Source organism: Talpa europaea (genome assembly GCF_964194135.1).
Source record: "Talpa europaea genome assembly, chromosome: 1".
Lineage (NCBI taxonomy): Eukaryota > Metazoa > Chordata > Mammalia > Eulipotyphla > Talpidae > Talpa > Talpa europaea.
The window spans coordinates 25,922,063-25,936,636 of NC_140073.1; the positions used below are offsets into that span (position 1 = coordinate 25,922,063).

Consider the following 14,574-nt stretch of genomic DNA (forward strand, 5'->3'; position numbering starts at 1 on the left):
CTAAGAGTTTTTAGAAATGTAAATGGAAGTTGATTTTTGGTATCATAAGGAATGTGATGCTACTGCCTTTAATTTGACAGGGCTCAGACATCTTGAACAACCTCTAACACATGGACAGTTCCAAACAAGGAAAAATTGCCCTACCCAAAGTGACATTCCTAAGGCTTTTGGGAAACACTGAATGCGGATCAGTATCTTTGGTAAGAAAAGACAGGAATATGGGGCAGGAAGGAAGGAAAATTGACATTTATTAAATGCCTTCATAATTGAAAATTGTTACAATTTCAGATTTCACAACAGTGCATGAGGTATTATCTCTTTTATATGAGAAACCTGAGATTTATGAGGTTATGTTACTTATCCAAGGTCATAGAAGTGAGTAGGAATAGGTGCTTTCTGGGGCTGAGCTAGACGAGGCTCAAGGATGAAGAAAGAGCAGAGTAGTAATTCACCTGGGACCTGATTGTTAGACTCCAAATGACCATCCTTTCCTCTTTAGTGTTCTATTTTTAGGAAAGAACAGAGTCCTAAAAAGCGAGTGCTGTGTCCAGTATCTTCTGCTTTTAGATTGCTTTGTTCTTATTTGAATTCTGTTCAAAAATGTATGGTTTTTATATTATATTTTATCTTTATCATTGCTGTTACTTCTCCTATTTTAAAAAACATTTTCTCTTGATCCTTCTTCCCCTTTTCCCATACCCATTTTTTTGCTCACCTTTGTAGTAGTATTTCCTGCCTTTTCTTCACTTTCTGAGTCTTCTTCCATTCCGGTTTTCGTTCCTGCCATTACCCCAGAATTTCTTTTAGTTGACCTCTGTTGGTAAATTTTATGGCTAATTCTCAATAAATACTTATTATCATTGTTTAAAAGAATTAATCTGAGTAAGGATTTGAGAGAAGTGAGGGAGTGAACCATGCAGATATTGAGGGAAGCACTCTGCAGTAGAAAGAATGACTAATAGAAAAACCCTACAGAGATGTTTGGTTTGCTAGCTGTACTAGGAACAATAGTAAGACATGAGCTAAAAAATGGAAACCACTAAAAGAACTTTAACTTGTACTCTGAATAAGATAAAGAACTATCTGAAGAGTGTGTGTGTGTGTGTGTGTGTGTGTGTGTGTTACTAACATTTACCAGGTGAGTGAAGCTGAATTTAATATATTTTTTATGAATTCTATATGCCTGTCATTGTGCATACAAACAGAACTAATATTAATGCTTAATTTTACTTTTTAATTTCAAAGAAATATTCAGACATTCATATAAGCTGAGGAATCAAGATAATCTACAATGGCTGTCACCGAGGAAGACCTGTGTCACCACATGAAAGTAGTTGTCCGTGTACGTCCTGAAAACACAAAAGAAAAGGCAATTGGATTCCATAAAGTGGTCCATGTTGTGGATAAGCATATCTTAGTTTTTGATCCCAAACAAGAAGAAATTAGTTTTTTCCATGGAAAGAAAACTATAAATCGAGATATAACAAAGAGACAAAATAAGGATCTTAAATTTGTGTTTGATGCTGTTTTTGATGAAACTTCGACTCAGTTGGAAGTTTTTGAACATACTACTAAGCCAATTCTTCATAGTTTTTTGAATGGATATAATTGCACAGGTAATTAATTCAGTTGGAGTTTTTCCATCTGATTTCAGTTTTACATTAGAAGAGATATCTACTTGGCCGTATCTTCTCTATGTAATCAACTTTAAGATGCTTGTTTGCTAAAAATTCTTAGCTTCAGTAGACTTTCACAGTATATGTAGACTTTTCTTTGAAATTTAGTCATCATGTATAAAATACATCATTTGTGAAAATGTCTTCCAGAATCTTGCTGTGGTCCTTATAGACTGTCATCTTCAGTTTCCTGTTTTACCCAATAACATGTTTCTGGCATTTGACATCAAGTTTCTCACAGTTTGTATTTATAATTGTTCCCCCTGCTGAATTATACAACTCTCTATTCCTGAAGAATAGTAGGACATCTCAGTACTGGGAAATTTCTTTATAGGACCGTTTTGTTTTTTTTTTTTTACAGTACCTTGAAATAGAAAAGTTAAAACTCCATAGTAATTGAATTTCATGTGCTATTTTAGCATGTTTTCAGCACAAAAAAATCCCTCTGCCCTGGAGAGTCCTATAATAATTTGTCTTTCAGAAAGACCAAGTTGATTTCCTAGAAAGAAAAATATACAAAAGGCCAGTTAATCCAATGCTTACAAGGCACTTAAGCACTTAATTATTAATATGTCATTTTATGATTACTGCATTTTACGCCATTTTCTTCAAGATAGCCCAAAACTATAACATGTTTCACTGTCATTCACTGACTCCTTCAGTTTTATTAGAGAAGATGTACCCTCTTGGTCAAGCAAGAATGGAATGTGGTTTATTGATTAGAACTGCTGTGATTCTCATATTAAGCAAATATTCTTTTCCTTGTTCATGAAACTTCTTGTCTTTAGAGATTTTTTAGATTTTTCTTGACTCCAAATGAAAAAATCTCTACCAAATTAACAATTTGTTTTCCTGATTTTATATTCTTATCTCACTGTCTTAAGACTTGAGGTACGTAAAATTGAACAAAATGAAGCATACATAAGTTTAATTCATTCTGTTGAAAATTGTTTTTGTTGTTTGTTAACATTTAGCTTAGCAGAGAGATTTAGGGTTAGCTTTTAAAATTCTCCTCAGTAAGTATAAGGACTCACTATGTAATGTAGAGAGTGATTTTTTATTTTCTAAATTTGAAGAAACACTTGATGTCTACATAGTACTGGATTAGAATCTTGAAGTCAAAGTAATTTTTTAAAGATTTATTTATTTATGCATACAAGAACTTGGGTGTAGGCCAGAGGTGCGGTGGGGTGGGGGGCTAGTGAGAGGATTCACCAGAGACAGAGTGGGGAACAGAACAGGCAGACTGAAATATACTGCTGAGGGGAGCAGCAGGCGAGACAGGAGAGGTCTGCTGTGCCATGTGGGTAGCTCCCTGGCCAGCCAGGGATTGAACTCATGCTACAGAGGCTGTGGAGACCTTCACAGTACTGTGCTTAACCCCTTGTGCCACCAGGGAGGCCCGACAAAGTAATTTTCTTAACAAAAGACTTTTTAAAGAAACGTTATAAGTGACTTCTATCAGGAATTCATTCAGCAAACTTGCATTGAATACCTGCTTTGTGCCAGGGGATTTACTAAATGCAAAGTATAAATGACCTCTATTGTGATGACGCTCACAGTTGGAAATAAAGTGTGAAAAAGGGAAGAAAAGAGGGATTCATGGCATATATAGAGGGGTCAGATGAGAGAGTAGCTGTTTCTACCTAAGATGGTTAGGGAAGGCACAGGAAAGTGAAGTTTGTGCTATATGTTTACAACAGATGCAATTTTTCCAGCTGGGTTCAATAGAGACTCCGGGAGAAAGGTAGCAGAATAGAAAGGAGAGCAAATAATCTAATATACCTAGATCACTGCAAGGAAGAAATAGACTGGAGAGTTAACCAAAAGCCCTCTCTTAGAGTGCTGGATAATATCCCAAGGCAAAGAATTTGAACTCTCAATATAACTGTTGAACAATTAAGGTTTAACATGATCAGATTCCTTATTTATAAAAGTAAGTATGCAAGTTCTAAGGGATGGATTAAAGAAGATTGAGACTAAGAGACAGAAAGACTAATACTTGTTTAGTTAAAATTTTTGAATAAAAGGAGCAGGTGATAGGGAACCAGCCGGTGATTGTACCATTAATTAGAATGGAGAATATAGGAGAGAGTAAATTTGTGCTAACATTCCCGGGTTTTAAGCATATGACTTAATTTGGGGTCTGTTGGTATTGTAAGTTACTGTCCAAAATATCCAGATGGAACTATCCACTAAACAGTGAATATGGTGATGTTAATATGTCATAACAAAGAGCTTTGATGCCTTTTCATAAAAACTCAGTACTTGCATATGGTGCCACTGGAGCTGGGAAGACCCACACAATGCTAGGATCAGCTGCTGAACCTGGAGTGATGTACCTAACAATGCTAGACCTTTACAAATGTATGGATGAGATGAAAGAAGAAAAAGTATGCAGTACTGCAGTTTCTTACTTGGAGGTAAGTTGGCAATATCATGTTTTAGATTAATCAATAGTATTAAAAACCTTTCTTTAAGAAATTCCGTGATTGGTTCAAATCATATAAGAATTTTTTCATGAATGCATACAATCATTCGAATTCCTTCAGTATTATTTTATTTTGGCATAATTTCTGACAGAAAAACAGCAACAAAGGTACAAAGAACATTAAGATACTCATCACCTAAATTCCCCATATATGAATATGTACTTGCTTTCTCTGTATTTTTTTTTCCTAAACTAAGTTACAAACTTGCAAAAACAGGAGATTTTCTTATCACTGAATAGTTATCAAAATCAGTAAATTAACAGTGATACAACACTAATCAACAGAACTTATTGAGATATTGGGACTTACGCTAATGGTCTTTATTAATAAAGCAAATCTGTAAGATCATGAATTGCATTCAGAGCGCTTATCTCTTTTATCTGGAACTTTGTTTTTCTTCATATTTTATGATGCTGTCAGAAAACTCATAGCCTGGGTTTCTCATGATTAAATTCACATCATACTCTGAGAAGAACACTGTAGAAGTAATAATGTTGAATTCTTATTGTATCATATACAGAGACTTATGCATTTAGTCACATTTCCAACTACCTACTTTGATCAATTTTGTTTCGCTAGTGACTACAAAGTTTCTCGACTATAAAGATACTATTTTACCCTTTATAATTAAAAAAGCGTTCCTCATGGGAAAACAATTGTAATTATTCTGTTTATTCATCAAACTCTTTTTTATTAAAATCCATTGATGATTAATACCTGAATCAATTATTATTATGGTAGATGATAGTGATTTTTAAGTTCCATTATTTCTCCTATATTTATTCACTTGTTTTCTGTTATAAGAGCTTTCTCAGCCCTTTACTGTATCAGTATGGACTCAAGGAGTCTTATATTATTCAATAATTTATAATCCCTTTCCGTAATTATTAATTTGTTTGTATGCCCATATTATACCAAATTTGGCCAGTCAAAACGTCATCATGATGTCCTTTGTGTTCTTTTGACATATCATATTTTGACTCCTCCTACCCTCTTAATAATTACTGGCTTTCAAGTCATATCTCAGTGTCAGACACTCTAATTTTAATGTTTAGATATTTCAGAAACCAATACAGTTACATAAATTCCCAATTTTATTACCTATTCATTTGTGGTGTCAGATAAACTTTCTAGTAAGTCACAAATCTTTTATAGTATGGTGGTTAGATTTTCTTCACATTTCAAAATTGGTTAAGATTATGCATTTTGCTAAAGGTTAGATTAAAGAAGTAAAACTTTTTCTGTAGTTACATTCTGAAAAGAATTGTTCTGTACTTAGGAAAAAGCCTTGGCAGTGTTCATTATTTCTTGGATCCTTTCATAACTGGGAGAATTTTGAAGTTTGGTTATTTTCATTATTTTCAGTTTTTCCTCGATTTATTTTTGCGTTTTTAATGTCAAGGCATTGTCTAATCTAATGGTTTTCCACTTAGACTGTGAGCCAGAACTGCCTATGTAGCTTTTTAAAAACAAACATGTCTAGGCCTTGTCCCTCGGACATTTTAATTTGATAGTTCTGGATTGTGGCCTAGGCATCCATGATTTTTAAAAGCTCCCAGGTGATTCTCTTGCATAGACCAGCTTGAAAGTGATTGTCCTAATTGTATATTTTGTATGATGGAAGTAGTTGAAAGCAGGACAAAAGTGACTGCTCCTTATCAGAGAAATAAGAACTAAAAAAGTTACCTCTTCACATTATCACTCACTATTAACAGTTTATTGAATTTAAAAAAATTAATCATTCATTGTAGACAATTGCACCAGAAATTCTCAGTGGGCTTTTATTAGAACATGGAAATAAACTGCTTCTTAAAGATTTAATTTTGTATTTTTTTCTTCTCATCAGTATTAGTTGTAATTGTCATTTGGTTGGAAAGTAATAAACATATCTTTAATAAATGTGTAAGATCAAATCAGTAGTACTATTCATGTGTATTACTTACAGAAGTTACTAAAACCATAATTGGCAAAGATAAAATGCATTCAATGCTATGCAACAAAATAAGGTATCTGGGCTCTAATCCCTGCTGTTACCTTTATGACCAGAAGCAAATCATATAACTTCTTAGAGCCTTCATTTTTTCATTATTGAAGTAGGAGAGATGGGATGGTCCCTTTATAGAATTGATCATTAAGAATTACCTATTAAACTTAGTGTAATGGAAGAACAAATGAAATACATGCAATCTGTCATTGAGTATAGGATTTCTTTAACTTTTAAAACCTAAAAATTAAAATGTTTAGAACTACCTGGGCATCATAAAATAATAAAATATTTTCTCCAGTAAGAACCATGCCACCTCCATATAACTCATGTTAAAGATCATTAGAATTTCCCATACCCGTATATCATGTTCTATTTCCAGGCAAAGAAAAAGACAATTCCAACTATTTTATTATCTCTGTTTCACTGTAGTTATCAAATTAGGAGTTTTAGGACAAAGGTATAATGACTCTACCTGTAAATTTCTTAAGCCTAGGTCATCACACTTTTCAGGGATGTGTTATTTCTCTTTTAAGACAATTGCAATATAACCTTAAATCAGCAATGATTTAAGTGTGATGTTACTACTTGACATCAATATTAAGTATTTCTTTTTGTTTTAAGGTATACAATGAACAGATTCGTGATCTTTTAGTAAATTCAGGACCACTCGCTGTCCGGGAAGATGCCCAAAAGGGAGTAATTGTTCAGGGCCTGACTTTACACCAGGTATGTTTATAAAATCTTTTTCCTTTCTTTGAATAACAAATGCAGTTAGTTAACTGTTTCCTCCAGCCATTTACTTATTTTCCACTGTGTTTAAGAAAGAAGAAAGCCATTACAGTTAAATAATCAGGGTGTATCTTCAGTCTCTGTTTCCTTTTAAATAATTGAATGAACATTTCTTTTAAAACTCTATGTGAACATTTGATATTGTGTGTTCTCCACTTAATGCATTTATGTTATCTCCCTAGACAAGATTTTATCTTTTATTTCTGATTTAATGCCAGAGTGCTAAGCAAATGATACATAGTCAATATTTAATGAGACTTAATTTATAGAAAGCATTTTCCTACCTTTTGCCTTACCTTTCAGTGTCATCTTTCCCATTAAAAGTTTGTTGACAATTTTAAAAATAGATGTCTAACTTGTATATTTTTCTTCAACTTATACTTTTCTAGCCCAAATCCTCAGAAGAAATTTTACAGTTATTAGATAATGGGAACAAAAACAGGACGCAACATCCCACTGATGTAAATGCTACATCTTCTCGTTCTCATGCTGTTTTCCAGGTAACAGGCTACTAGGTTATCACTGTTAATATTAAATTTCAAATAAAAGAAGCCAAATTAATAGATAGTAGTTTTCGCAGAAACCAAAAAAAAAAAGTCTATCTGTGGACTTCTGTACTTGCTTTACTTTATGACTTTGAGAAGATTCTATCAAGACTATTTAGATTTGAAATTATTTAGATCAGAAATGTAAATTTTTACCTGTGTAAGGGTATAGGATAGGAAAATGATAGTGATAGAGGGCTTTTTCTTTTTTTAAGTTGGTGAAAATGGTCAATGTATTCAATAGTTAATCTTCTATTTAGAGCAAACTTTATAGATCTAAATTTACAGAACCAGTAAGTTGGAAGGGTATTGATTCATTTTTTTTTTTTTTTAACAATTTCACCATAGTGGCCTTGTAAGTAGTTGTATTCCTAAAGAAAGTATGATTTAGTTAATATAGTATATTTAAGAATAGAATTTGATAAAGAGCTAAAGCATAGATTCGTAGCTATTATTCTTAAAGCTTTCAATCTTTTAATATATAAATGATTATATATAGCTTCATTCTGAATCATGTAATATGGCACTCGTGATTAAGTCATCATTGAAGCAATCAAGCTGTTCAAATTTTCTCTAGTTCATGTTTCTTAATCTTTCTATTCCTAAACTCTTCATTTTATCAGTAGTCTTGAGAAAAATGTTTGTCTGTAACTATGAGATTTCCTCAAAGTGGATTTGACCCTGCTTTATAGAAAAATTAATGAAAAGATTTTATAATAGAATAATCCTGTCTTCCCCATTTCTTTTATATTTGGCACATAATTTATTTCCAGTAAACTGCTACAAAGTCATGTGAAATAATTGACTAACAATTTACTGTAGTGGGAAGTTGAACATGACAACGATAACTTTACTAGATTTATATATATGACATTTTCTTAGTTAATTATGACATACAATTTTGTATTAGAATAAATTCACTATTCAGTTTGGTTCAACATTTAAATGCAACTTTCCTTTGAAAACAGTCCCTGGAGACATGCAAAGCAGTCTGTCCACTTCCCTTGGTTATTTCTAAGAAACATTATTTCTAAAGGGCTTGTGCCTCACCACCACCTCTGAAAATTCTGTGTTCTGGTTCAAGGGTTGCCAGAATACAAACCAATTGTTTTGACCTTCTATTAGATCAAGAGTTATTTGCCCTCAGATAGTCTTTTCATTTAAAATTTTTCTCAGCTTTGAACATTACTTTCACTACTCTTGGATATGAGTCAGATTATACTTTGTTCAGTTTGCTCTTAAATGAAAGTAATATCGATTTTACACTCTTACAATTAAAGTGTTATTTCCTTTTTAATTGTGTTAAATCTTATCCTTGTTTTCCCTATTCTCCCTTCATTTCAAAAAGATTTATTTGAGACAACAAGACAAAACAGCAAGTATAAATCAAAATGTCCGTATTGCCAAGATGTCACTCATTGACTTGGCAGGGTCTGAGAGAGCCAGTACTACCAATGCTAAAGGGACCCGGTTTATAGAAGGCACAAATATTAATCGATCACTTTTAGCTCTTGGGAATGTCATCAATGCCCTAGCAGATACAAAGGTAAGTCCTCTATGTTTACTTGTTTAAATATTTTGCAACATTGAAATAGGCATAATTCATAGGAAAAACTATTTAAGGTAATTTTGTTTTACAGTTCTATTATCAAATTTTAAGTGTAAGTCAATAACAGTTAGATACAGAGCACAAGCTTAGAAAACCTAGTATAACAAACAAAGCTATAGTTCTGTTTTGTTTTGTTTTTTAATTTCTTTTTGTATAATTAGAATTTACTGAATGAATGTAATGAATTTCAGATCAGAAGTTAATATTTTATGGTCCTTTCTCATCACTTATTTTGAACTTGATTTTTTAAATGACTGTTTAATGATCACTACACAGCAAGCATAATAATTAAATTGGCTTGAAGACAAATCATATTCTAGAAAAATTAAGATCTGTTCTGGTTATTATTTTATCTAATATAAAATTGGGTTAAATATTAAAGAGTTTTTGTTTCTTAGAGAGAAGGAAGAGGGGCTTAAGGTACAAAATATAGTTGAATCAACTAATAGGACAATGTTGTCTATGCTTTGAAGACATTTAAAAATATTTAACATTGCCTAGAAATACGTGTAGAACACAGCTTACTGCATAACCTTTGTATTTATAAAGATAACTTTCTGTTTTAAACATTAAAATATAAGCTCCAATCAGGCTCAAACTTTTAGGGAAATTACTTTTAACTATTGAAAATTTTGCATTTTGATATATTTTGTGATGTGTATTAAAATGATTGGGGGGAGGGTCTTTTTAAAAAAGGAAAATTACTGAAATCGTGGAGGTTACAAAAGCAAGAGTTCTTCTATCCTAAGATAAAATTTCAAAAATGAAGGAGACTGCCTGGTATAAAGCTAGTTTTCTGAAATTAAGCCATTTTTTCACATCAACTTAACTTTTTAATAATTGACTTCTTTGGAGTTATTTATGAGTCAGTATGTAATGCATGTCTTGTATATATAAAATTATTTCAAATAGCATGGTTCAGTGCTAGGATCTGTGTCTAGATCTGAATTACCAGTAATGAGTCAAGTTATTTCATTGTTTGCTTAGCGTCTCCTCTTTGGTAGTATGAAAAATTTATATTGGGTAACATAAAGTTGCTTTCAGCTTGACATTATAATGTTCTGTTTTCAATTAGAGAAGAAAGCCTAAAAATTTAAGTTCTCTTTGAACTCTATTGTATTTTCATATGAAGGCTCTGTAAGATTATAGTTTACTTTGTATCCATGTTTAATGGTTATTTAAGGAGAGAAGTAAATCTATGCAGTGCACAAATAAATTAATCCTCCACTATATTTGTGTTGGACATATGCGTAGTTTCTTTTGTATTTTACTTCCTTTTAAAAAATGGAAATATGTTTTAAATAAATAGACGTTTTGTTTTTGACTAGTTCTAGATACAAAATAACAAAGTGTCTGTTAAGATAATATGAAAAAAAATTGTTAAATATTCCCTCCTCTCTCCTATTGTTAAAATCTCATATTTATTTGGCATATTCTTATCTCAATTAATGAAATAATATTGATATTTTGCTATTAACTAAATTTCATACTTATTCAGATGGAAATATAGGATCTTTAAATCTTTAAATAGGATATTTGTTTTATACGTTCATTTATTAGTTCCATAAGATTCATTGTCATGATTTCCGTTATCAATTATATCATGTCTGAGCAAAGTTGGGTAGTACTTAAATTCTTATAGTGAAGTAGCAGGTTTAAATGTGGAAAATGACATAAGAATTCTTTTTTTGTTCTTTCAGAGAAAGAATCAGCATATTCCTTACAGAAATAGTAAGCTCACTCGCTTGTTAAAGGATTCTCTTGGAGGAAACTGTCAGACTATAATGATAGCTGCGGTTAGTCCTTCCTCTGTATTCTACGATGACACATATAATACTCTTAAGTATGCTAACCGTGCAAAGGACATTAAATCTTCTGTAAGTATGTCTACTCTACTTTGCCTTCCTTGTGAGGACAGTGGGTGCATACTATTTTCATAATTCTAATAAAATAATTAAAGCTATATTTCTACTTATGAGATAGAAAACAGTTTATTAATTTAACAATTGCATTAGATAATTAAGCCATTAAGCATCTTGATTAAATATATAATAACATTATTTAGTCTTTCAGGTACTAGATACTTTAATACCTTTCTTATCTCTTTCACATCATGGCACATATTTTGATGGCACCCTGTGCTAATTATTCAAGGCTTTAATACATTTGTTGTAGCCAAGGATGACCCTTTTTTTTCACCCAGCATAAGCATTTTTGCCTAAACACTATGGACATGTTCATCTATCCTCAGTTTCTTCATCTTAATATAAACATGATATCTGCCTCTCTCTACAAAGTAAATATCCCTTTTTAAATAATTCATTTCCTCATTCCTCATGTATATGTAACCAATCTCTACATAGCTCCATCAGTATAATAATGATTGATTAGTTCAGTATTTTTGCCAATAATTTGGGTAATTTAAAAAATGTAAATCAAACAAGATGTATGTTTAAAAATTGTAGGGTCTCAGAGTAGGAAGAGATCTAGAATTCAACTGATATGATTGGTTTCCTACTTACGACTCTGTTACTTACATTGTATAAAGATTAGCAAGTTTGTGTCTTCATTATAGAAATATCAATATATTAATTATATTACTAATTGGGAAAGGTTGTACTATGTGGGTATACAAAGGTTTTTCATCATATAATCCTTTTTTTTAAAGATTTATTTATTTTTATACAAGAGCTGGGGTACACGCTAGAGGCGTGGGAGGGTGAGAGGATTCACCAGAGACAGGGCGGGGAACAGAACAGGCTGACTGACCGAAATACGCTTCTGAGGGAAGCAGTGGGCACAACAGGAGAGGTCTGCCATGCCATGTGGGAATCTCCCTGGCTGGCTGGGAATTGAACCCTCACTGCAGAGGCTGCAGACAGCTTCACAGCGTTGTGTTCAACCCGCTGCACCACCGGGGAGGCCCCTCATCATATTATCCTTATACCAACTTACTGAGTGAGGCATTGTTGCTCTACTTTACAGTTGACAAATCCCATGCTCAAACTAATTTTAAATACTTATTTCTAAGTCAATTAAATGAGAGAAGCAGGCAGGGCCTCCCAGTCAGGCATTTGGACTTAGATGTTCTACCCTCTGTTCCACCTCTGTTTCATAGCTGCCAAAGGTTCCATAGTATTACAAAAAGTGTAAACTGTAATAAGAACTCGTTAAAAAGTAGTTCAAGTTATCATTGAGTGCAGAATAAAATTATCAGTGAATTTCCTGGAAGTCAAAATGAAAAGAAAGTGTGCAATTTGTTTTATATTGTGAATGAATGCTTTGCATGCTCTTAAAAATACCTTTACACTATAAGGCAATTTCTTTGTAATTTTATCTGTATTAATGTGCTCAACATATTTTCTTTCATAGCTTTTAAGCATAACATAATTTTTCATGATTGTCACATGATTATAATTGTCACAAATTCTGAGTTCATGTAACTGACTTAATGAAGGATAATGCTATTTCTCTTCTTTGTATAACTAGAATTATCAATATCTTTACACACAAAAATTTTTGGTCTTTTAACAGTTGAAGAGCAATGTTCTTAACCTCAACAATCATATAACTCAGTACGTAAAGATCTGTAAAGAGCAGAAAGAAGAGGTATGTCTACTCTGTACTTTGTTATGTTAAACCCCCCTCAGTTCCTCATTCATGGGATTTTTCAGTCTAATTGTCTCAAAACTTGACGTTTCTTACAATCAAAATCTAGCTTGTTTGGTTCATTTTGGACATTTTAAAATTTGTTGTGGCCGTGTACAATGGGGACATAACTTACTTTGTATTTTAACAAATGTTTCTTTCTATTAGATTTTAATGTTGAAAGAAAAACTGAAAACTTATGAACAGAAAGCCTTTACTGACGAAAATAGCAAAGCAAAGTTAATGATTTCAAATCCTCAAGAAAAAGAAATTGAAAGGTAAAAGTGACATTAAGATCTCATTTTGAAGAATTTATAGCTTTAAAATTTAGCCAGATATGTTATCATTTGTTGTAATAAGTATGTCTTTATATACTCAAATGAATTCAGGAAGTCCTTGATTGCTCTTTATATTGCACACTTTAGAGATCAGGTCATTTTAGTTGTGATCAAACAGGACTTAGATGGAAAAAGTAATTTATGTCACTTAAGAAATTAATTTTTAGCAGTTTTCATATTTTTCTTCTCTGATATCTTATACCATTCAGATTGCTGCTAAAAAGTTGAATAACCACAGACGGGACAGTTTATAAACAACAGAATGTATTTCTCACAGTCTGGAGGCTGGAAATCTAAGATTAGTTTTCTAGAATAGCCAGTGAGGATCCTCTGTCAATCTTGACTATTTCTAAAAAGACAGTAAAGAATTCCTGGATTAAACAAGTTAGACTCTAAGAGTTTTTTTGAAGTATATCAGCGTATTAAAACCACTCGGAGGACCTATAGTAAAGGAACTTTGATTAAAGTTGAATAAAGTTAAACTTTGACATTGTCCAGAGCCAAGTTTCTATTGTGAAAAACTAGCCACAATATATAACTAAGGATTATTCACACTGTTTTGGAACTCTTAGTTTGTAAAAGGTGTCCTAGTGTGCATAAGGAACACTGGTCAGTGATGCCTTTCAACCTAATTTCAGGTACAATACCTTTTTTAAATTGGCCTGGTATATTGAAGTTAATGTAAAATATCAGATTTAAGATGAAAAGTGTTTTTCTGCCTTAATGGCTCCCTCGATGTTAGGATATAGTTATCTAGTAATAATGTCATTATCTAGTAATAATATCATTTTACTTTTGCAGATGACTTGGTAGTTTTTAATTATTTTAGGCCCATGTTAATTTTATCTGCCCACTATAGCAACCTTCTGAAATTTAAAGGGAGTTGTTCTCTTACAAGTAAAAGCAAGAATTATAAATCATATCTTTCATATCTTAATCCTTTTACTCCCATGGCATGCTATATCAAAATTACAAATATCAAAAGAATAAATATACTTCTCTCAATCAATGACAATGTGTAAGTTTTTCATACAGCATTAAGCTAATCTAAGTATTGTTAGAGTGCAAAATCTCCACTTATACGTAGATTTTCTAACACGTCTAAATTTTTCTAAATTGTTTTGTTAATCCTCCTAATAACCTCTTACCATGGTTAAATTGTTAATTAGTCTTAAGATGCTTTTTATTATATATAACAAAGGTTATTCTTCATTACTTCTTCAGCCCTAGCAAAGAAAATTTTTAACTCTAATGTATTATTAGTTGTTATTTCATATTGATAGTTAAATATAGAATTGATCCTCAAGAAATCAGATACTCTATTCTTATAAGTTTTTTGAAATTTAAGTCACCACATGCTCAGCTTGGAGTTCCTGCTTACATGAAATTGCTGAATAGCAATATCTAACCAATATCTAGTTTTCAAAACCTTGAATTAGTAGACTTTTCTTGAATTGGTGGCTTTGAATCATTGAGTCTTTCCTTTTAGT

At 32.1% G+C, this 14,574-nt stretch overlaps 1 protein-coding gene across 1 annotated transcript in view; it reads left to right on the top strand.

Moving 5' to 3' along the window:
- Positions 1–1,291: 1,291 nt before the first annotated feature.
- KIF18A (kinesin family member 18A) overlaps positions 1,292–14,574 on the top strand; it is a gene marked incomplete at both ends in the record, with an annotated part of 59,054 nt that continues 45,771 nt past the window's right edge. Inside the window, 8 exons of the mRNA XM_084231601.1 lie at positions 1,292–1,616; positions 3,942–4,099; positions 6,777–6,881; positions 7,334–7,444; positions 8,838–9,035; positions 10,799–10,975; positions 12,633–12,707; positions 12,915–13,024. Coding sequence (XP_084087727.1) covers positions 1,292–1,616; positions 3,942–4,099; positions 6,777–6,881; positions 7,334–7,444; positions 8,838–9,035; positions 10,799–10,975; positions 12,633–12,707; positions 12,915–13,024 — 1,259 coding nt within the window. The remainder of the gene's footprint in view (positions 1,617–3,941; positions 4,100–6,776; positions 6,882–7,333; positions 7,445–8,837; positions 9,036–10,798; positions 10,976–12,632; positions 12,708–12,914; positions 13,025–14,574) is intronic.